The following is a 23,455-nucleotide window of genomic DNA, read 5'->3' as shown; positions in this document are numbered from 1 at the left end:
CTCGCCGGCGACCGATGCTGCTGGATCCGCTCGTGGTGAGTGGAGGTGGGAAGGGGTGCCCGGCAGGGTCGGGGGCGGCCTTCCCTCCCCGTCACGTCGCAAGCCGGATAACGGGGCTTCTAGCCTCTCCCGATTCGTCTGGGGACGCTCACCCCCCAAAAACCCACCGCAGAGGCTTGAAGAACTCTGTTACTACTCCAAGTTTTTTGGGGGGAACCTCGGCCGCCTCCTCAAATACTGGGAGAACGCGACCCGTGGCAGCTACGGGCTTGGATTATAGCAGATTAACGGGTGCTCCGCAGGGGCAGAGAAGGGGGGGTGCTGGAACCGGGGGTGGGGCTTCTTCAGCCATCTGAGGGAGGGACGCCTCTTCCTGGGGTTCCCAGGAGCGGATGTTGGGGAGGGGGCTGGCCTAGCGGAAAGGCCTGCAAATGGAGGGGAGGGGCGGGATTCCCCCCACACCGCCACCCAAGCGCCCTCCTGGCTGTCCCCTCCCTCTGCCCCCCCCCAGCAGCCCATTCAAACCCGGGAGTGGGCGGGGATCCCCGCCTCCTCCCCCTCCGTCCCCTCCTCCCCCCCCCCCCCCGCGGCAGTCCCGCACACCAGCGGCCGACGGGGCCTGGGCACGCCGCGCGCGCACGGACCTGCACCCCGCGACTCTCACGATTGCACACACACGCACACACACACACGCCGGTGAACAAAGGGTCTGGATCATCTTTATCCACTTCTGGACACACACCCCCCGGCCCCCCAGGCCGGAGAGAGGGCGGGGACCCCCCTCCCTGCCACCCCAGCCAGGTAAGCTTTGGGTTGCGAATTACGATGGGGAAGGGGGGGCAGTCAAGTCGATGGAGGGGGGGAGGTCTTCCTGGCTCCCCCAGAAAAGTCGGCTCCCTCCATCGCTAAGCATTTTGAGGGCTTCTTCCTCCCCCCCCCCGCCCCGCTCCTTACACCGCTGGGATTTGGGGGTGTGGGGGTGTGGAAAGGACCCTGGATAGCTAGGGTTCCCGGCTGGGGACGGGGGATCGCTCCCAGGCTTTTAGAGACTGGTGTTGCCTGGCCTTCGGTGGTGAAATGGGGGTCCCAGGTCCCAGAACTAGGAATCCAACCCCCCGCCATTTAGCCCTGGGGACTAAGAGCTCCCCCCGCCCCAGTCGCTGTACAATGTGCCTGTCTCCCAACCCCATCAGCGTGTCCATCCGTCTTGTGTCTGTGGGGCGGGGGTAGGGAGGGCTGGGGACGACGACTCTGGCTTCTGGTACACACACACACACTCGCAGCGGCGCCCCGATGGGCCCCAGCCGCTGGGCCTTCCGGGAGCCTCAGTTTCCCGCCCCCCCCTCCCCAGGCTGAATGAAGTGGGCAAGGATGACCCATGGCTCCTTTCTCTCCTTGCTCCGTTTTCCTGCGTGTTTCCCAGGTACCTGGCTTTGTATTCCACGCACTGTGGCTAGATCCTCAGGCTGCAGCAACCAACCTGACCGGCAGGGATACCCAACCCGCAGCATCCCTGCTGGTCGCCAAGACCGGTGGATAAACAAGAACCCTGATGATGTCAGACAGAGGAAAGGAAAAGTTCTGTCGCCAGGCAGACTTGGCGGCGTAAAGGGGAGGGGAGAGCGAATACTGCAGAGCGGATTCAATTGTTTTATTTTATTTATTTATTCATTGGGTCTGGATCTGGGAACATTCCCTTGGCTTTATTTTTTGGCCCGTCCTAGGGCTTGAACTCATGGCCTGGGCGCTGTCCCTGGGCTCCTTTTGCTAAAGGCTATAGCTCTTACCACTTGAACCACAGATCCACTTCTGGCTTTTTTCTGTGATTAATTGGAGATCGGAGTCTCATGGATTTTCCCGCCCAGGCTGGCTTCGAACTGTAATCCTCAGATGTCAGCCTCCTGAGTAGCTAGGACTGGTACCCGGCTAAGCTTTTTTTCTTTTGTTAACTCAAGGCTAGCATGCTACTACTTGAGCCACAACTCCACTTCTGACTTTTGCTGGTTCATTGGATATGGGAATCTCACAGAACATCTTAGCCTCCTGACTAGTTGGGATTACAGATGTCAACTATCAGCTCCCTGCTTTTCTTTTCTTTCTATTTTCAATCCGTGTTGAATAAACTAAATTGAGCATTAGCTGAGGGCATGGCTCATAGAACACCATCAAGCAGGAGTTCCAAGTAGTCCCTTGAAAAGGAAACACAAAAGCGAGATTACATTCGGAATAGATCCAGAAAACGAAGGGACCAGAAGCCAGTCTAGCGGTGCGTGGTCCAACGTAGTCAGCTTCTAAAAAATGAGGTTGAGCCTGGGGGCGTGGCTAGCGCATCGGGGCGTGGCTTACATTGAGTGGGGGCGTGGCTAGTGCTGGATAGGCGTGGTTTGGCAGGTCGGGGCGTGGCTCAAGTGGTAGACTGCATGCCCAGCTCAAAGCGCTGAGTGCAAACCCCAGTACCAAAAACAAGAACACTAAATGTGAGGGAAGGTGAAGGAATGGGCTGACACCAGACCGGTAGTCCTGATAGATAGGGACTTAGCACCTACATTCATTCATTCATTCAAGAAGTATTGACCCAGCCGGGAGCTGGTGGCTCACGCCTGTAATCCTAGCTACTCAGGAGGCTGAGATCTGAGGATCGAGGTTCAAAGCCAGCCCGGACAGGAGAGACCGTGAGACTCCTATCTCCAATAAACCACCAGAAAACCGGAAGTGGCGCTGTGGCTCAAGTGGTAGAGCGCTAGCCTTGAGCTGAAGAGCTGAGGGACAGCGCCCAGGCCCAGAGTTCAAGCCCCACGACCGACAAAAAAAAAAAAAAAAGTAGTATTGACCCAGTGCTAAGAGCGGAGTAATAGCAGCAAAGAACATCAACTCCCCGCAACATCCAAAGTTTAGTGGAGGAAATAAAGTAAGAATAAGCAAAAAAAAGTTTTTTTGTTTTTGTTTTTCCCTGTGTATGTGCTGTTGCTAGTGCTAGGCTTTTTTTACTCTACAGCTTGAGCCATACCTCCACTTGCAGCTTTTAGCCAGTTAATTGGAGATGAGACTCTCACAGATTTTCTTCCCCAGGCTGGCTTTGAGCCAGGATCTTCAGCCCTCAGCTTCCGGAATAGCTAGGATTACAGGTGGGAACCACCAGCACAGGCTATAAGCAAACCAATCAATATCTAACAAGCAGTTATAATGAAGGGGAGAATATGCCTACCAAGTTACAAGGCCTTGGATTTGATTCCTGCCACCCCAAAACAAAACAAGGGGACCAAGGCAATAATAACAATAATAATAAAATAAGACTGAGGCCATCACAGGAAAAAAGAAGTAAAAAAAAAAAAAAAGTGGGCTGGGAATGTGGCCTAGTGCTAGAGTGCTTGCCTAGCATGTGCAATTCCTCAGTACCACATACACAGAAAAAGCTGGAAGTGGCACTGTGGCTCAAGTGGTGGAGTGCTAGCCTTGAGCAAAAGAAGCTCAGGGACAGTGTCCAAGCTCTGAGTTCAAGCTCCAGGACTGGGGAAAAAAAAAAGTGTACTACTTAGATGTACAAAAAGAGATGCTTAAAGTTCTCTTCAAGTCCAGCATGGTAGTTCACTCCTGTAATCCCAGAACGAAGGAGGATTGAGAAGTGAAAACCAGCCAGATGCTGGTGGCTCACACCTGTAATCCTAGGCACTCAAGAGGCTGAGATCTGACGATCTCAGTTTAATGCCAGAACAGGAAAGAAAGTCTGTGAGACTTTCCTCTCCCGTTAATCACCAAAAAAGCCAGAAGTGGCGCTCTGGATCAGGTGGTAGAGTGCTAGTCTTGAGCAAAAAGAAGCTCAGAGACAGTGCCCAGGCCCTGAGTTCAAGCCCCAGGACTGGCAAAAAAGAATCTTTTTACAAAGATTCACATTTTCAAATACCTAGAAAAAAGGGAGGGGTTGAGGGGGGGGAGGAGAATGAGACCCCACCCCCAAGAGTTCTATGGCTATTCAGTGGCTGAACAGAGATTTGAAGTCAGAACCTCCTACCTCAACCTCAAATGTTGAGATTACAGATATACGCCATCAAGCCCATCTCAAAACCTGCTTTAAAAAAAAAATTGTCGGGGCTGGGAAGGTGGCTCAGTGGTAGAGTGCCTGCCTTGCATGCATGAGGCCCTGGGTTCGATTCCTCAGCACCACATAAGCAGAAAAAGCTGGAAGTGGCGCTTTGGCTCAAGCGGTAGGGCGCTAGCCTTGAGCTGAAGAGCTGAGGGACAGCACCCAGGCCCAGAGTTCAGGCCCCATGACTGACAAAAAAAAAAAAAAAAATTGTGAGCCGGGCGCTGGTGGCTCACACCTGTCATCCCAGCTACTCAGGAGGCTGAGATCTGAGGATCATGGTTCAAAGCCAGCCCGGGCAGGAAAATCCACTAGAAAACTGGAAATGGCGCTGTGGCTCAAGTGATAGAGTGCTCGCCTTCAGCTAAAGAGCACAAGGACATTGCCCAGGCCCAGAGTTCAAGCCCCAACATCAACCAAAAAAAAATTGTGGTACTAAAATTTGAACTCAGGACCTCGATGTTGCTAGGCAAATGGTCTACCATTGAGTTCTGCCTGTCCAAGACCAGGCACAATGGTTTATTATCTGTAATCCCAGGTACTCAGAAGACAGAAAAGGCTTTCCTTGGGGTTAGCAAGACCCCATTTCAATCAATAAGCTGAGTATGGTGGTTCACCTCTGTATCATGTGGGAAGTATGCAGAAGAGGATCTAGGGCCCAGGGTGCCCTAGGTACTCCTACCTAGTCAAGATGCTGAGATCTAAGGATCACAGTCTGAAGCCAAGTGGGAAAGTCCATGAGACTTTTTCTTTTGTTGGTCGGTCATGGGGCTTGAACTCTGGGCCTGGGCACTGTCCCTCTGCTCTTCAGCTCAAGGCTAGTGCTCTACCACTTGAGCCACAGTGCCACGTCTTGTTTCTGAGTGGTTTATTGGAGATAAGAGTCTAGGGACTTTCCTGCCTGGGCTGGCTTTGAATCACGATCCTACGATCTCAGCCTCCTGAGTAGCTAGGGTGACAGGTGTGAGCCACCAGTGCCCAACTCCATGAGACTCTTATGTCCAATGAACCACCAGAAAACCGGAAGTGGGGTTGTGGTTCAGAGTGGTAGAGCGCTTTCCTTGAGCAAAAGAGCTCAGGGACAGCACCCAGGTCCTGAGTTCAAACCTCAGGACCACCAAAAAAAATAAGAGAAAGTTGCATGCGTGAGACTGCACAGCCTGGTGCATCCACATTCCATGTACATGCCTGGATGACTTATTCCTGCATCCTTAAGACAGGCTCCCAGGCCTGGGACTGCTCTGGCCATGCAGGCTGGATGTGAACGGGGTGGGGGAGGGGCACCGGCTGGGCTGGCAGCTGACCACGTGGATGAACAGGGAGGGGGAAATGGCCTCGCTCAGCCTGAGTCTGGTGCCAGCTGCCATCTGGACCTCTCTCCCTCCAAGCCAGCCTGCTGTCCAGAGAAGAAAGGCAGACTTAAGAGTCCCCTGTCCCGTCTCTCCCCACCCCCAACTCCTGAAGTCCTGTTTCTCCCTTATGTGGGAGTCCTGTGGCCCCCTAATGTGGTAGATCCACTTCTTCGCTCTGCAAATCCCAGAACACTCACTGTGGAGTTTCCCGGCACTTACGACTATTTGCCCCAATTCTGGGATTTGAACTCAAGGCCTAGGCACTGTCCCTGAGCTTTATTTATTAATTTACTGATTTATTCTGTGTGTGCTCAAGGTTACTGCTCTACCTCTTGAGCCACAGCTCCACTTTCTGGTTGTTGTTTTTTGGTTGGTCATGAGGCTTGAACTCCAGGCCTGGGCGCTGTCCCTCAGCTCTTCAGCTCAAGGCTAGCGCTCTACCACTTGAGCCACAGCGCCACTTCCGGTTTTCTGGTGGCTCATTGGAGATAAAAGTCTCAGGGACTTTCCTTCAATGGGCTGGCTTTGAGCCGTGATCCTCAGATCTCAGCCTCCTGAGTAGCTAGGATTACAGGCCCAAGCCACCGTTGCCAGGCTTTTCTGGCTTTTTTGCTGGTTGTCTGGAGATGGGGAGAATCTCACAGATATTCCAGCCCACCATTGGCTTCAAACCACGATCTTCAGATCTCAGCCTTACTGAGTAGCTAGGATTACAGGCGTGAGCCACAGGCACCCCACATTTAGGAAGCAGCCAGATCCCACTCCCACATTCTCTGGGATTGTGCCCAGATGTGTGAATTGGTGGCACTTTCCCCTACCACAAAGTGCTATTTACAAACTCACTTCCACCCACATGAAACTGAAGTTCTGGCTACTGCAATAAGACACGAAAAAAGTAACAAACTGGGCGCAGGTGGCTCACACCTGTAATTCTAGCTACTCAGGATCTGAGGATCTAGGATCCAAGCCAACCCTGGCCTTTTTCTTCAATGAACCACCAAAAAGCCAAGAGTGGAGGTGTGGCTCAACGGGATAGAGTGTTTGCCTTGAGCAAAAGAGCTCAGGGACAGTGCCCAGGCCCTGAGTTCAAGCCTAGTACCAGCAGAAAGAATAAATAAAAGCTCAGGACATTGGGGAGACATTAATATGTCTGTCATCCCAAATATTTAGGAAGCTACAGTAATAGAGTTCATTGCCTAGCATGCACAAGATCTTGTGTTGAATATCCAGCACTGCAAAATAGAATAGAATAAAATGGTGGTGGTGGTGGTGGTGTGTGTGTGTGAAGAATGCTAGCCTTGAGTCCAAGCACCAGGGGACAGCACTCAGTCCCTGAGTTCAAGCCCCAGTAAGAGCACATACTGGTTCCAAACACAGGTAATGTTCTAATGTGATGCAGACAATAAACATCATAAATAGTTTGATTGAGCTATTATGTGGAAGAGAAACACAGGACAAGCTAAAAAGACTCAGAAGGGGGCTGGGAAGGTGGCTCAGTGGTAGAGTGCTTGCCTAGCATCCATGAAGCCCTGGGTTCGAGTCCTCAGAACCACATACACAGAAAAAGCCAGAAATGGCACTGTGGCTCAAGTGGTAGAGTGCTAGCCTTGAGCAAAAGAGGCTCAGGGACAGTGCCCAGGCCCTCAGTTCGAGCCCCAGGACTGGCCAAAAATAAATAAATAAAAAGGAGGACTCAGAAGCTTTGCAAGGGATTAGAACTTGAAATCAAGAGTACAGCACAGTGGGAAAAAGTGCTGGAAAAGATGAGATCTATAAGCAGAGGTCTGCAGGAGGTGTGGGGGACCTGTGGCTCCTCGGGAACAGCACATGCAAAGGCCCTGAGGCTGCAGCGCCCTTCACCGGTGGAGAATCTTCCAGGAGATCAGCCCAGCCTTGGACGGGGCCTGAGGGCAGGGAGATGAGCAGCACCTCCTCCCCGCAGGGGTGCGTGGGCCTGGGGTTCAGGACACTGAGGTTTCCTCCCGTCATCTGATGTTATTCCACAGACTCAAGATGTTGGCAGCGCACTTCCTGACTCCCAGACACTTGTGGTTTTTCTTTTTCTTTTTTGCACAATCTGGCGTGAGTTCTTGTCCTCAACGTCAGCCCTGCAGAAAGATGGGGGGGGGGAGGAGATGATCATCACTCGGTGTTCCCGAGGAGAAACTGAGGCTCAGAGACTTGAAGTCACACAGCAAACACAAACAACAACACAACCCTTGAGCGCCTGGTGCAGGGGTAAAGTGAGGCAGCCCCCGGCCCCCGCTGCCGGCGGCGTCTGCGGCCCTGTCTGTCTGTTGCTATTTCCACGTGTCCCTGTCTGTCTCCGTCCCCATCTGCGCCCGCAAGCCGCCGGCTCTTCTCGGCGCCCGGCCCCCGCACATCGCATCTATTTCGGGGTACAGACATTAAGGAGGAAAAAAAAAAAAAGCCCCACAAAGCTGGGAGGAGACGTTTCCTCCGGCCCCCGGCTCGGACCACGCGCGGCGCCGGCGGCCAGCTCGCGGGGAGCTCCCGGGCTCCTCCGCGGGGATCCCCCGGGGCGGGGGGCGGCGATCGGGCCCCCCCCAGCGGCCGAGCCCGGCACTGACGCGCGTCCGCAGCCCGGCCGTGCGTCAGCCGTCGCCCTGGCAACGGGCTGGCGTCGTCACCCGCGGCGGTGCGTCAGCCGCTCGCTGACGTCACGCCGCGCGGGGGGGGGCGGGGCGGATTCCAGGCCCCCCCCCACCCTCGTCCTGGGGAGGTCATGGCTAGATGCCTCCGCTTGGTCCTGCAGGTGGTCCTGACCCCGGGCCGGCATGACCCCCGCGACCCCCAGGACCGGCTAGGCTGGCGGGATGAAGAGGAGTCGCAGCGCGTGGTCGGTGGCCGGGCTCGGGGACGAGGTGCGGGGGCGGGGCCTGGCCCTGGGGGCGGGGCCTGGCCCTGGGGGCGGGGCCTGGCAGGGGGCGGGGCCCGGGCGGAGGCACGACAGCGCCCCCTAGTGACCGGATCACAGCTGGCTTTCTGACCTGCCCAGCAGGTGTCTGGGGCGCTTGGTGCCTCAGTTTACACCGTTGGCTTTCCACTTTTGCTGCCCGGATGAACGGTTTCTCAGCCTACAGGAGGCGGGGAGAAAGGGTCTTTCTTGAGGCTGCTTATGCAGGGAGGCAGTTCTGGCCAGGTGGTGCGCAGGGCCCTGGGGGTAAGATCTTGAGGATCTCACGGGTGGGGGGACAGGACAATCAAACAGAGCCTCTTTAGACACGGAGGTCGGAATGAGACCCTTTATACACGAGGGCTGGTGGCTGGGAATCTCATGAAGAAATAAGATGGAGACACCTGTCATGCTAGCTACTCAGGAGGCTGAGAGCTGAGGATCCCGGTTCAAATCCAACCCAGGCATGAAAGTCCATGAGACTCCTCTCCAATTAACCACCAAACGGTCAAAAGTGGAGCCCTGAGCTCCAGGCTTGAAGGTGGGGGGGCGGAGTAACAGAACCCAAGGCCTGAGTTCAAGCCCCCAGTGCACAACGATATGGAAGATGGAAAGAGTCCTTAGTCAAGAGGATGAGGTCTCACAGAAGAAAGAAGATGGGAGACAGGAGGGCCCTGAGTCCAAGACTGGGGATCCAAAGGAAGGGTGCAGCAGGCATGTTCCTGGGGGGGTAGGGATTAGGGGTGCTAAACCTGGCAAACCACGCCTCCACCCGACCCGTGTCCCTCCACAGAGGTCCGGGGAGACCCCCGAGCCCGGCTGTGCCAATCTGCTAGGGGCCGACCTGCGTCGCCCTCGCCGCCGCCTGTCGTCCGGGCCCGGCTTGGGCTGGGCGCAGCCTGAGGCCGCCTCGGACCCGGGGCCCCGGGCGCCACCGCGGCCCACCACGCTGCCCTTGCTGATCCTGCCGCGAATTTGCATCACCAGGTAGGCAGGTGGGGTGGGGGGGAGGGGGGAGATCAGAATGGGGGGTGGGGGGAAGGCGCAGGACTGAGCTGGGTTCCCTACTGGCAGCCTCCGAGCCCTTTCTAAGCTCCAGCTGGGCTCCCTTTGCTCTTTTGTTGTTTTGCAAAAGGAAACAGAAACTTCTGGAAACTGGTGGGTCAGGTGGTGGCAACCCCTGTGGGTCTGGTGACTCAGGCTGCCTTGGGGCCTCAGGTAACCAACCAAGCTGCCTGGATCAGGAAGGGCCTGGGGAGGGAAAGGGGCTTCGCTCTCCAGGGCCCTGAGGGCCCCTCCACATTCACGCAGGTCCAATCTTGGGGTGTGTGTGGGGGGGGGTACACCAGCTACTTTACCCTGCTAGGAGGATTTTGGAAGTAGAACCAGATCTGAAAAAGAAGTCTGAGTTGAGACTTTCCCTTTCTCTGGGAGAGATGTAATTTAAGAGAGAGAGAGAATCCCAGAGCCTTATCATCATCCTGTTATTTTTTTCTAGATATTTCTCATTTGGGGTCTTCTTAGGGCACCAGCCTCTCCCCCTCCCCCCCTCCGCCCTGCTTCTATCCAGGGATGGATGAGTCTGAAAACCAAAGAGCTGAGCTGGTCCTGGCTGCCGGCCGGTCCCTCGTCCTGCCCCCCTCCCCCTCCCCCTCCCCCCTCGGCTCTGCAGCTCAGTGCCACCCCCAATGTTGTGCACTCTTGGAGGGCTCCCGCTTCACTCTTCCAGATTTGGGGGGTGGGAAAAGAGGGAAGGGGATGGGGCCTAACGAGGGGCGCCTGAGGTTCACTCCCCCCCCCAGCCTCTCCTTGGCTCAGGTCCAGCTTGGTCCATCTTGGGGTTCAAATCACAGCTCCAAAATACGAGCCCTGGCCCTCTGCCTCGTACCCTCCTCCTCCTCCACCTCCATCCTACCGCAGATCCCAGCTGTGGCCCCGAACCCCACCTTGGCCCCCCCACCCCCTCATCCAGAGGTTCGCCCCAGGACCCCCTCCAGATCTGGGCAGGGCCCAGAGTTCTTGAATCTCTGCCTCCACCCCAAAGCCAGGGGTGGGTGCGGCGGTGAAGGGGGGGTTAGAGTCCCGGCCTTGGGGGTACCCCGCGGCTCGGTGATGGGGGGAGGGAGGACCCCATTGTTGCTCCGCATTCGCCTCCCACACTTCCCGAGCCCCCTACCGCGGGGGAGGAAAGCGGCTTTGGAGGTTGGAGATGGAAAGGTTGTGTTTTTTAAAAAAAGAAAGAAAACAATGGCGTGAGGAGGGGCAGGGGAGGCGGTGGGGGGCTGCCCCGCGCTCCCGGGGACCCCATGGTGGGACGGGGGGGGGTCACACCGACCTGCGCCCCGGGTCACCCAGGGCTTTGGGCCCCGAGGGGGCGGGACCGGGGTGGGGACCCCCCTCGCCCTGGGCACCCCCAACCCAGAAGCCCCCGGGCGGGGGGGGGGCGGCTCCCGCCGCTCTTGGCTCGCGCCCGGCGCGGCGCTGGGGGAGGCGGGAGCGTGAGTCACGGCGACTCCGGATTTAGGTGCCGGAAAAAGGGGCGGGGGGCCCCCGCCGAGGAGAGGCTCGGCTGTTTACGCTCCCGGAAAGGGCAGCGAGGAGCCGGAGGGGTCTTGCCTCAGTTTACCCACGGCGAGAGCAGCTATACTGAGAGCGGAGGGCGGGCCGGCCACGCACCCCGCGCCTTCCACCCCACCACAGCGGGGGTGGCCCCCCAAAACAAGAGGTCCCCACCCCACCCCCCAAGCCGTCCAACGCAGACCTGCACGGACAGACGCACCGACAGGCCCGGACGCCGAGCTGGGGCCCCCTCCCCCCCGCGCACGTGCGCGCGCATCCCGCACCCCCACCCCGCACCCCCGACGCCCGCAGCGCAGCCCCGGGACGCGCGGGCTGACGGCGCCCGCCGACCACGTGCGCACCCACACTCGCAGCCGACGTCGAAAACAAGACACCGGGGCCACGTGCGCGGGGGCCCGACCGGCGCCCCGCGCCCCGCGCCCCGCATCGGGGATCCCGCATCGGGGATCGGGGGCGGAGGGGCGGCGGGACCCCGCCCCGCGGCTGGGAGGAGGGGGCCGCCGGGACGCGGCGGGTCCCCCCCACCCCGCCCCGGGCTCCGCCCCCCGCCGTGATGGACGGACTGACTGACACCCCGGCAGCCACTCCGGTGTCGTCTGCGCGATCGGATTAACCGCTTAACTCCTTGGTGACCGGGGTCGGGCGCCGCGGCTGGGGCCGGGGGAGGGGGGCGGGGGCGCGGGGGAGCTCGCGGGGCTCCGGCGGCCCCCCTCCCCCTCCCCCCTCGGGGATCCCCCTCCCCCGGCGGGGGAGGGGCGGGGCGGCGCTGACAGCGGCGGAGGGCGGGCCGGAGGGAGGGAGGGGCGGCCGGGGCGGCGGGGGGGAGCCGGGGCTGGCGCCGAGCGGGGCGCCGAGCGCGGAGAGCGCAGCCGGGCTCGCGTCCCCCGCCCCCGCGGGCACCGCGCGGACACCGCAGCGCCCCGGCCCCGGGGCTCGGGCCGCGGGGTTCGGCCCCGCCAGCGCGCCCCCGGGTCGCCATGGCCCCCACTAAGGCCGGGCGCCCCCGCGGGGCCGGCGCGCGGCGGAGCTGAGGCGCGGAGAGGCCGGGGGGCGCCGCGGGCCGGGCGGGGGTCCGGGCTGGGCGTGGGGGGCCGCGGCACCATGGAGCCCCCGGCCGCCCCTTCGGAGCGGAGCCTGTCCCTGTCCCTGCCGGGGCCCCGCGAGGGCCAGGCCACGCTGAAGCCGCCCCCCCAGCACCTGTGGCGGCAGCCGCGGACCCCGATCCGCATCCAGCAGCGCGGCTACTCGGACAGCGCGGAGCGCGCGGAGCCCGAGCGGCCGCCGCACCGGCCCATGGAGCGCGCCGACGCCGTGGACACCGGCGACCGGCCCGGCCTGCGCACCACCCGCATGTCCTGGCCCTCGTCCTTCCACGGCACCGGCGGCGGAGGCGGCGGCAGGCGGTGAGACCCCGGCGGCGGGGCGCGTCCCGGGCGCGCGGGGCGCGGGGAGGGGGGCGGTGCGCGGGCGGCGTCGGGGGGGCGCGCGGGGGAGGGCGCGCGCGGGGCCCCGACCCCCCCACGCTGCCCGCGCCCGGGGTTCCCTACGGGGGGGGTGGATCGAGGTTTAGGGGTGGGGGTAACCAGCCTGCGGGCTGTGATCAGCGTTCACCCAGGGAGAGCTGGACTTTCTTGGGGGACCCTAGAGGGCGCCCTGAAAGAGGCTGGGGGGGGACACAGTTTACTCCAGACTAGGCGAGGGTGCTTAGGGGTGTTGGGCTCCATAAGAGAGGGGGGGCATTTGAGGATTCATCCTGCATAGCGGGGGTCAGTTTTGGGGGTGCACTGTCTTGGGGGTCCATGTGTCAGATTGGAGCCTCTCTCCTCAGTCGGCATGTTGGGGGGTCTTCTATTCTCCTCTCTTGGGCAGGGAATTGTCACGGTATATAGAGAGAATCAGTGTCTGTTTACTTGGGGGGGTGACATGGTTGTGAGGGTGTGTGAACTGGGGACTGGGGGTGCCCCCCCACCCCGATCGGCTTTGTCGTGTGCTCCCTGCCCCGGCCTTCGCTGACAGCGACAAGATGATTGTGTGCACCGCGGGCGCTCGGGAACCGTGTGTTCCCGCACACATGTGTTGTTGACACCATGTCCCCTCGCATGGTGGAGGGGGACAGACAGGCTTCGGTGTCCCTGGGATACCGTGACTGTGGCATGCCTGTCACGGTGGGGACGGTGACTGTGTGTGACTGGGTGGGTGGCCAGGACAGAGGTTGTGAACGGTTGTGCCACAGCGATGTGTCACTGGGACCGGGTTGATTGTGTCAGCGCGATTGTCTCTGGGAGACACTGTGACTGTGTTGTCACCTGCCCTGAGCTAGGCACTGGGGGGGGGGCGGATGTGGGATGATCTCCCCCCCCATGTCAAACTGACCTCATGTTGTTCCCAGAGGGGTCTGACTATGTGCACCCCAGTAATGTGGCTGATGGGAAGAGCCAGTCCTGTCCCGATCGGCAAGTGTGCAGAATGAACACACACACACACACACACACACACACACACACACACACACACACACACACACACACACACACACACACACACACACACACACACACACACACACACTTTCAGCTCATTCCCAATGAGAACTAGAAAGAAAACTAAAGGAAAACAGAGCTAGATCAACAGGAAATGCCAGGACTAGCGGCAGCCAGCCAAACTGGCTCAAGTCACTGTCCTGAAAGACCCAGAGGGGGTGGGGTACTAGGCACAGGGCCCGATTCCCTTTTAAGGCCCTAGGGACTTCCCTACACCCCCTTTTATCCCCGTTCCCCCTCCCAGAGCCGCCTCTCCAGAACCTGCACTAGAGAGCTGATCATCATATTAATTCTGCCCCATCTTTTTTCATGGCTTCACTGGCAGCCTCTGTGCGCTCTGTGAAACATCTCTGCTGGGCAAATGGGGAAACTGAGGCCCGGGGGACAAAAGATCTCCATCTCCTTCCTCAAACCAGGAAATAGCTGGGATTCTCCCAAGTCAGGTTTTGCCTGGTAGCTTACCTCTCTCTCTCTCTCTCTCTTTCTCTCTCTCTCTCTGCTTTCTCTCTGTCAGTTGTGGGGCTTGAACTCTGGGCCCAGGCACTGTTCCTCAGCTCTTCAGCTCAAGGGGAGTGCTTGAGCCACAGCACCACTTCCGGTTTTCTGGTGGTTCACTGGAGATAAGAGTCTCACAGACTTCCCTGCCCAGGCTGGCTTTGAACCTTGATCTTCAGATCTCAGCCTCCTGAATAGCTAGGATGATGGGCGGGAGCCACTGGCCCCCGGCTCCTGAGTGTCTTTGCAGAAGTGCCTTGTTCTCTCTGATCCTCAGTGTCCTGCCTGTTTGTTGGGGTGGAGCCATTGTGAGCACTGTGCGTTGGAGTCCGTGCAGAGATCTGAGTTACAAATGTCTGCAAAAAGGCTTTTGCGCGGGGCTGGCTTTGTAGGAGGTCACTCAGGGACCTGGACTCCAGGGAAAGGAGGAGGGTAAGAGATTGGGGTGGGCGCTGGCTGCTCAGACTGGGAATTCAAAACAGGAACTTCAACCACATCCCTGCAGCGGGCTGCGTTTCCGTTTCACTGCGGGCTGTGTCGTCGATGCTAGCCACTGTGCAGCTGGAACTGAGGAGGACTGGGGGGTGGGCGGTGGTTGGGGTGTTGATGGCAGCCCCTTCTTTCTGCACCTTTAGCTGAAGGAAGAGGAAGTCTGAGAGGCCTCTCTCCTCAGCCTGGTATGGAGGCGCACGCCTGTAATCCCAGCTACCCAAGGAGGCACGGGAAGGAGGAGCAAGGTCCAGGCTGGCTCTGGGCAAGAGTTCAACACAAAAAAAGGGGGGTGCTGGGAACAGAGCCAAGTGGTAAAGTGCCTGCCTGGCAAGTACCAGGCCCCGAGTTCCGAACCCCAGTACCTGAAAAACGGGGGTTTCTAGCATTGCACCAATATGGGAACCTGGCTGTCTCCCCTCCATTTCCTCCAGAAATGGGGTGCAGCCAGCCCCAGAGAGGAGTCAGAGGACACCCCCACTTCCATCCAGGCCCCCATCCCCCAATTTGGGGGAGGGAGGCTGAGTCACGATCTGTCAGGAGGCGGGTGGAACATGCCAGAAGGGCGGGACCCGCAGAGGGGGGACAAGCACCGGGGTGGGGGGTGCCTGAGCCCACAGAGAGCCCCCTTTCCCTGGTGGGACCCTTTCCCTCTCGCCAGCCCCCCCCAACCAGCCAACCTAGGGGAAGCGCTTGCTGGGCCGGGCAGCGGGTGGGAGGGAGCGAGAAGGGCTTGGGGTGCTGCTCTGGCAAGCTGGGGTCCCCCCCGGGGTCCCCCCCACACCCCAGCCCGGCCGCCCCTCCGCGCGCGCCCTCTGCTGGCCGGCGCCGGAAGTGCAGCCGCGGCGCGCTCAGTCCCCACCTGGGTCCGAGAGGAAGCCAAGTGCCCGGGATGATGATTTCATGGCTATTGAACGCCGCGCAGGGCGGGCGCCAGGCCGGCCGACCGCAGGCTGCGGGGACGGGGGGGGGTCCCCCGCACCCCCGATCGGGAGCTGGCTTTGGTTCCCCAGCCCTCCAGCGCCTGGGCCTAGGCCACAGCCTCCTGTGGGGAAAGGGGGGGAGCCCGTCCCGGGGTCCCACCAGGGCTCCCCAACTCTTGAGCATCCTTGACTGCGTCGTGCCTGCTCCTCCTCACCCCCCCCACACCCCTAATGTGCAGGGCCAGATGGACAGCTGCATACCCCGCCTCCCCTCCAGAGCTTTCCAAGGGGAATCTGGCTTGCTGTGTGACCCTGGGTCAGAGCTGGACCTCTCTGATCCTTTTTCCATCAGGAGGTTGAACTGGATGAGCAGTACCTCCCCGGCCCCCCCCCCCCCGGGCTGTGGTGATGCTGGGCTGCAGGGTGGAGGTGGGGGGGGCGTTTCCTTACAATGACATCAGCGGAGAGAAAGGTCTCACACCACAAACCCCGCCCCTGGCCCTGCCCCTGGCCCTTGTCTTTCACTGCGGGAAGCAAGCCTGGAGCCCGGGGATGGATGTCTGCCCCCCCCCCAGGGAGGAAGATAGGAAAGAGGTCAAGGGCAGCCACTTTGCCCTTGACCTCCCTCCCTCCTTCAGCACCCCTTGCCTGCCAGAGCTGCTCATTGAAAGGATGCATCTTTGAGGTTGAAAGCTCTTGATTCCTGCCATTTGGGTGTTCTCAAACTAGTGGCAGAAAGCTAAAATAACACATAAAGCCGTCTGATAATTATAGATAGTGACATGGGGGATAAGGAGACGCAAGAAGGATCTGAGGTCAGCCAAGGCTTCTCTGAGGAGCTGACATTTGAGAGACCTTAAAAAAGAGAGAGAGAGAGAAATGCTATCTGGGTAGATCTCAGGGAAGAAGGTGCCAGCCAGAGACAGCAGCCAGTGCAAAGGTCCTGTGGTTGAAAGGTGAATGTGCTTATTAGGACAGAATCAGCCAGGGCCAACTAGAAAGAAATGAAGCTGAAACGTGACAAGACAGTTCATAGGCTGCAGTTTGAGTAAACTTTAGTCAATGGAAAGTTCCCTTGCCTTGATCCTGGGCTGTACCCCAACCCCCAAATTATTTTTTTGGGTCAGTCCTAGGGCTTGAACTCTGGGCCTGGGCGCTGTCCCTCAGCTCAAAGCGAGTGCTCTACCACTTGAGCCACAGCGCCAATTAATTCCCTTTTCCTGGTGGTTCATTGGAGATAAGCATCTCATGGACGTTCCTGCCCCGGCTGGCTTTGAACCGTGAAGCTCAGATCTCAGCCTGCTGAGTAGCTAGGATGACAGGCGTGAGCCACCAGCTTAATCAATTTTTGAGGCAAAGAGGATCTTGTTACATAGCCTACTTGGCTTTAAATCCCCCATCCTCCTTGGGCTGGGAAGGTGGCTTAGTGGTAGGGCGCTTGCCTAACATGCATGAAGCCCTGGGTTCAATTCCTCAGTACCACATACATAGAAAAAGCCACTGTGTTGCTGTGGCTCAGGTGGTAGAGCGCTAGCCTTGAGCAAATGAAGCTAGGAGACAGTGCCCAGGCCCTGAGTTCAAGCCCCAAGAAAGAAACTTAAATCGGCTATCCTCCTGTGTCAGCATCCTGAGGCCTGGGATTGTAGGTGTGTGCTACTGCACCTGCTACAGGCTCAGAAATGCAGCTGGTCCCTTGATAGGCCCCCCTTCCAGCTCCTTATATAACATGATGTTGACCCTACACACTTCCTGGTGCAGACTCTAAGCCTAGCTGTGTAAATAGTCGTTGTACCGTATTGTTTAGGGAATAAGGACAAGAAGGGAAAAAAAGACTGCATGTTCAGGACAAAATTATTTAGTTATTTTGTCGGTGGTAGGGCTTGAACTCTGGGCCTGGGCGCTGTCCCTGCTCTCTTCAGTTCAAGGCAAGTGCTTTACCGCCTGAGCCACAGCACCACTTCTGGTTTTCTAGTGGTTTATTAGAGATAAGAGTCTCATGGACTTACCTACCCTGGCTGGCTTTGAATGGTGATCCTCAGATCTCAGCCTCCGGAGTAGTTAGGATGACAGGCGTGAGCCACCAGCGCCTGGCTTATTATTATTATTGTTGTTGTTGTTGTTACATTTATCAATCATGGGGCTTGAACTCTGGGCCTGGGTGCTGTCCCTGAGCTTTTGTGCTCAAGACTAGCGCTCTACCACTTTGAGCCACAGTTACTTCCCTTTTCATGAGAGCCTCCCCTCTCAGCCAGGAGGGCATTTGTTCACTCTCCTAGTTCCTATACGAATCTAACCCAGGCAACTGCTCAGAGCCCAGTCACAAAAACATCCCACAGAGGGCTGGGAAGGTGGCTCAGTGGTAGAGCGCTTGCCTTGCATGCCTGAGGCCCTGGGTTCGATTCCTCAGCACCACATAAGCAAAAAGAAAAAAAGCCGGAAGTGGCGCTGTGGCTCAAGTGGTAGAGCGCTCGCCTTGAGCTGAAGAGCTGAGGGACAGCACCCAGGCCCAGAGTTCAGCTCCACGACTAGACCAAAAAAAAAAACAAAACAAAAACATCCCACAGAGCTGGCCACCAGCGCCTGTCTTCCTAGCTGCTCAGGAGGCTGAGATAGAGCTGAGGATCGAGGTTCAAAGCCAGCCAGGCCAGGAAGGTTCCATGAACCACCAGAGAACTGAAAGTAGAGCTGTGGCTCCAGGGGTAGAGGGCCAGCCTTAAGCAAAAAAGTGCTCAGGGACAGCACCCAGGCCCTGAGTTCAAGCTCCGGGACCAGTGTATACACACACACACTCACACACACACACACACTCACACACACAAATCGCGGACAGATTAGGCACCTTGGCTCATGTCTGTCTTCCTAGCTACTTAGGAAGCTGAGATCTGAGGATCTCAGTTCAAAGCCAGCCCAGGCAGGAAAGTCCCTGAGACTCTCATCTCCAATGAACCACCAGAAAACCGGAAGTGGTGCTGTGGCTCAAGTGGTAGAGCGCTAGCCTTGAGCTGAAGAGCTGAGGGACAGCGCCCAGGCCCAGAGTTCAGGCCCCACGACTGATCAAAAACAAAAAATTCACCATCTCCAGTTTACCACCAAAAGCCAGAGATGTGGCTCAAGTAGTAGAACCTTAGGGGGAAAAAAAGCCAAATAACTCAGGTTCAAGCCTCAGGACTGGCACAGGACACCCAGAAAAAGGGTACAAAAAAGGGTTGGGGGCATGGCTCAAGGGTAGAGTGGCCCTGGTACTGTCAGGGGAAAGAAAAAAATACTCAAATTGCAAATGATTCTATCGGTGTGTGTGTGTGTGTGTGTGTGTGTGTGTGTGTGTGTGTGGTGGGGCTTGAACTCTGGGCCTAGGTGCTATCCCTCAGCTCTTCAGCTCAAGGCTAGCGCTCTACCACTTGAGCCACAGCGCCACTTCCAGCTTTTTCTGCTTATGTGGTGCTGAGGAATCGAACCCAGGGCCTCATGCATACAAGGCAAGCGCTTGACCACTGAACCACCTTCCCAGCCTCTGCAAATGATTATATCTGGGGAGGAAAAACAGCCTTGGAGTGCAGGCTGGGCACACTGCTCTTACACAGCATTAACGTTACATGAGGAAGGCAATTAGGATTTAAAATGACCAAGTCTACCTTGGCCATTTCATAAGGGGCGGATAATGAAGTAAAGGCTGGAGTTGTGGCTCAACCAACTCACTAAGGATGTGACCTTGAAATAACCTTGGACGGATGGTTCCTCTCCTGACCTTTTTCCGGTCTCTACCTTACAGAAAGGGATAGACACCTTTGATGGATGTTTTGTGAGGACGCATTATTTTTGTTTTTGTCTTTTTTTTAGGCTGGCCTACTGGGTTTTTTTTGGGGGGGGCGGGGGTCCGGTCGTGGGGCCTGAACTCTGGGCCTGGGCGCTGTCCCTCAGCTCTTCAGCTCAAGGCGAGCACTCTACCATTTGAGCCACAGCGCCACTTCTGGTTTTCTGGTGGTTCGTTGGAGATCAGAGTCTCAAGGACTTTCTTGCCCCCACTGGCTTTGCCCTGTGAGCCTCAGATCTCAGCCTCCTGAGTAGCTAGGATGACAGGCAGGAGCCACCCGCACCTGGTTTTGGGTGAAACAATTCTTATTATGCCCATTTTACAGTGGGGAAAACCGAGGCTGGGTGACATGAAATGACTTAGCCAAGGCCACTTGGCCAACTTTGGGAGCCCTCAAATAGATCCACCCTCCACCACCTCTACCACCTCCCCCAAGAAAGTTCCAGATAACTGTGACCGGATTCTTGGCCTCTCAAGTCTCAGTTTACCTCGTGGGTGAAAGTGGGCCCAAGTGGAGGGAATGTAGAGCCACTTGGGGTAGGGGAGGGGCTGCGTCCACCACATCCTTAGCCATGTCTACTGCTTGGCCTGCCAAGCACCCATTCTACAGGCCGTCACGCCTGCGGTCCCCGCTACTCAGGAGGCTGAGATCTGACGATCACAGTTCGAAGCCAGCCCGGGCAGGAAAGTCCGGGAGACTGTGGTCTCCAATGAACCACCAAAAGCAAAAGCCAGAAGTGGAGCTGTGGCTCAGGCACCAGCTCGGGGACTCGTAAGGAATTGCGGGTGTTGGTAGAGGCGGTGGGCAAAATTGAGGATTTCAAGGGTATCGTTCGAGGTGTCAGGCCATGGAGACTCCCCAGGAATTGGGGGTGCATCGTGGATTGAGGCCTAGCGTGGGTGCTCTGTTAGCAGCTGTACTTGGGCCTTGCATCCCAGGAGTTGGGTGGCATTTTCCTTGGAGGTTATTTTTGGGGGGAATCTCACTTTGGGGGGGGGTGGGAACATTCCTGGGGGCCGAGGAGGAGTGTGAAGGGTTTGGGAGCGAATGGCTCTGTGCCTGTGGGTAAGCCTTGGGGTGTTTTTTTGGGGGTGTGGTGTCTACTTGGCTCAGGAATGATGGGGTGCTCTCTCAAGGAGCTGTGGTTGGGGCCTTGTGGGGGGGAGTTGGTGGGTGCTCCCTGGGGCCGGTCCCTGGAAGTTGGGGTGACCCAGTGTCTCAGAAACAGTGACGGTGGATTTGGGGGCACCCCGCCTCGGTGGGGGTGGACGGCCCAGGAAGGGCCCTGCGGGGCTCCCCCGCCTGGGGCGCCCCGGGGTCCCCCCTCGGCCTCGCGGGCGCCCCGGGCCCCGCCCCGGGGGCGGCCCCAGCGCGGAGCCGGAAGGGCCGAGGCGGTGCGGGGCGGGGGCGGCCCTCCCGGGCTCCATGGCGCGGCCCCGCGGCCTGCGCCGCATCCCCGCGCTGCGGCCCGCGGCCTTCCCGGAGGCGGCGGCCGAGGACGAGGCGTTCCTGCCGGAGCCCGCGGGCCCGCGCGCGCCCCGCCGGCCCCGCTCGCCGCCCGCGTCCCCCGTCTTCTTCGCCGCCCCGTCCCCCACGTTGCGCCGGCGCCTGCGGCTGCTGCGCCCGGCGGGGCCCAGGTAAGCGCGCGCGGCCGCGGGTTCGAGGCCCGCCGCCGGCACCTGGGGCTCGGGGTGCCCGGAGGTGTCGGGGGGGGCGGCGGTCACGAGGCCCGCCGGGGACGCCGCGGGCCCCCCACTTCCTGAGAACACCCCAGCGTCGGCCGGGGGGACCCGGGGCCCGGGGGGGCCCCCAGGTCGCCCCCCCCAGCCCCGGGGCGGCTCCGGGCGCAGGAAGCGCGGATCGGGGTGCGGGGGGGGGACAGGCCCCGAGGCCACATCCGGCCCGGGTCCCTGTGTGTCTGTCCCCGAGGTGGCGCCACCTGCTCTCCTCCGGGTCCGCTGACCCTTGGGGATCCCCTGAGCGCTCAGGATCCGGCGTTGGAAGTGGGGGGGACCCGCGGGGGGACCCCTGTGCCCGCCGGGCTGCCCCCGGCCCCGTCTGTCTCTTTCCCGCCACTTCCAGGGCCCCGCCCCCTCGGTGGTGACCCCCTCCCCCGGGGCCCCCACGTCCTCCACCCCCTGGGCGCCGGCGATCGGGGCGATCGGGGACCTGCTGTAGTCCCGGCTCGACGTCAGGGCGGGGAGGAGCGCGGGGCGGGGGCGCGGGGCGGCCCCGGGGGGAGCAGGGGCGCTGGGGGCGGCGCCGGCGGCCGGCGATCGGCACAGCCCGGTGCCGCCGGCCCCATGCGCACCCGACGGCGCCGGGTCCCCCATGCGCTCCAGCGCGGCGGCCGCGGCGCTGCCCCGGGTCCGGCCCCGGCCCCCGGCCCTCACCCTGCACCCCGGGCCCGAGGCCTTCGCCCACTTCCCCGGCAGCGATGAGGATCCCCGGCATCGCCACCCGCCAGGCAGATCCATCAGGTGGGTGCCCCCCCCCCCCGTGGCCGGTCCGGCCTCTCCTCGGTGACCCCTCACCCCAGGATGTGGGGTGGGTGGAGAGGGATCAAAGAATGGGGGGGGGACCCGACCTGAGTCTGTCCTCGGAGAGACCATGTAGAAGCCCGTCCCCCAAGCGAGTGCCCCATTCCTACCTGCCTAAGATGGGGTCCCCTCACCGTCTCTGTGCTCCAAGCCCTGGCATGGGGCGCTCACCCTGGCAGTAAATCTAAGCGGCCAACGTCACCTAGGCTCCACGCCCAGGCTTGGCGGCTTTGATCCAGGTCCCTAAGCCCTGATCTGCGACTTGTCACCGGCCACCCCCGCCCCCCCATCCACACCGACTGCCAGGCTGGAAATGAAGCCGGCCTGGGGGTGGAGCCCTGCTTGGAGGGCATTTAGGACCAGCCGGTCAGAACCAGAGTCAGGAAATGACCTCTTCCATTCTCTGGGACCCTCTGCCACCCAGCACCCAAACCCGGTTTGAGATACCTGGACACACACACACCTTCTCCCTCAGCCAGCCATGCGATCACACACGCACACACACACACGCACACACATGCACTGCCACACCCCCGAGCCAGCCGGGCAATCGGGGTCAACCTGGTGTTTACTATACTAGGTGTGGGTTTCCTGGCTAGTCCAGGTACCGATTGAACCCAGTGACCCCGCAGCCACACACACGCACATGCGCGTACACACACACACAAGAATGCACTCTTCCTACACACTCAGCCATCAGAGCCAGCCGCGGCTTCGGTGGGACACACAGGCGTGAAGTCACAGATGTGGACACACAACAACTCAGCACCCCCCAGGGAAGCACAGGCACACAGTTCCACACACACTGGTCGTGCATACCCAGTGTCCCCCCCTCCCCAATCGCCCGGTGCCACACGCCGCCTGGCAGACAGGCCAGCACCCGCGGCTCACCCTGTGACCTTCACAGAGCAAATGCCAGGCTGCTTGGCACCTTGCGCCAAGGCAGTCAGGTGGAGATGGCTGAGGAGCCAGGGAGACACACCCCGCCTTGCTCCTGTCCTGGGGTGCAGCAGACACTCCGTGGCTGAGGATTTTGATTTAGAAGCCTCTTGGTAGCTAACCAGATTGTCCCAGGTTCAAATTCACCAAGTGACTCGTTTGACAGTCTGAGTTACATTGTGGGGGAGGGGGGGGACACGGGTAGCAGTGACGTGAGTCCAGGCCTAGCAGGAGGCATTCAGTGTGTCTGTCTGGGGGGGGGGGGGGGCGGAGACTTGAACTCAGGGCCTGGTTGCCGTCCCTGACCTCTTGAGCTCATGGCCAGCGCTCTACCACTTTGAGCCACAGCCCCACTTCCGGTTTTCTGGTGGTTCATTGGAGATAAGAGTCTCACGGACTTTCCTTCCCCAGGCTGGCTTTGAACCGCGATCCTCAGATCTCAGCCTCCTCGGTAGCTAGGATGACAGGCGTGAGCCGCCAGCGCCCGGCCCTTGTGTCTGTCTTGTCATGACATGACCCTGGCCTTGTAGTGGCCCCAGCCTTGCTTCTCTCTCCCAGAATCGCTCGCGCTGAACTCCCCTAGGCACATGCACAGATCCACTCCGCTCCCAGCTCTCCATCCGTCCTCCACAGCGTTCATCTAGGGCCGCCCGAGACTCCCGTGGGCAAGGCCTCGGGGAGGGCCTCGGAGGTAAAGGCAGGAGGCAGTGTATCTCTGGAGAGTGCCACCACGTGTGCAGGGACACCTCCTGGCCTGTGACGGGGACATGAGGCTCAGATGTGGTGG

General features: G+C 59.5%; 1 protein-coding gene across 3 annotated transcripts in view; it reads left to right on the top strand.

The window, feature by feature from the left end:
• Positions 1-12,016: 12,016 nt before the first annotated feature.
• The window catches only part of Pde4a (phosphodiesterase 4A), a 34,825-nt gene continuing 23,386 nt past the window's right edge, over positions 12,017-23,455 (top strand). The window contains exon 1 of one of the 3 annotated variants that reach the window (XM_070002287.1): positions 12,017-12,333. In XM_070002287.1, the coding sequence (XP_069858388.1) occupies positions 12,032-12,333 (302 nt within the window). In that variant the 5' untranslated portion in view covers positions 12,017-12,031. Of the gene's footprint in view, positions 12,334-20,614; positions 20,827-21,505; positions 21,670-23,455 lie in introns of those variants that run through there. The other 2 variants (XM_070002288.1, XM_070002289.1) reach the window with 2 other exon arrangements.

The sequence above is a fragment of the Dipodomys merriami genome, unplaced genomic scaffold (assembly GCF_024711535.1).
Source record: "Dipodomys merriami isolate MVZ:Mamm:240054 unplaced genomic scaffold, mDipMer1.0.p SCAF_6, whole genome shotgun sequence".
Taxonomy (NCBI): Eukaryota; Metazoa; Chordata; class Mammalia; order Rodentia; family Heteromyidae; genus Dipodomys; species Dipodomys merriami.
The sequence above is the reverse complement of the archived record's forward strand: the minus strand, read 5'-3'. Positions and strand labels throughout refer to the sequence as shown.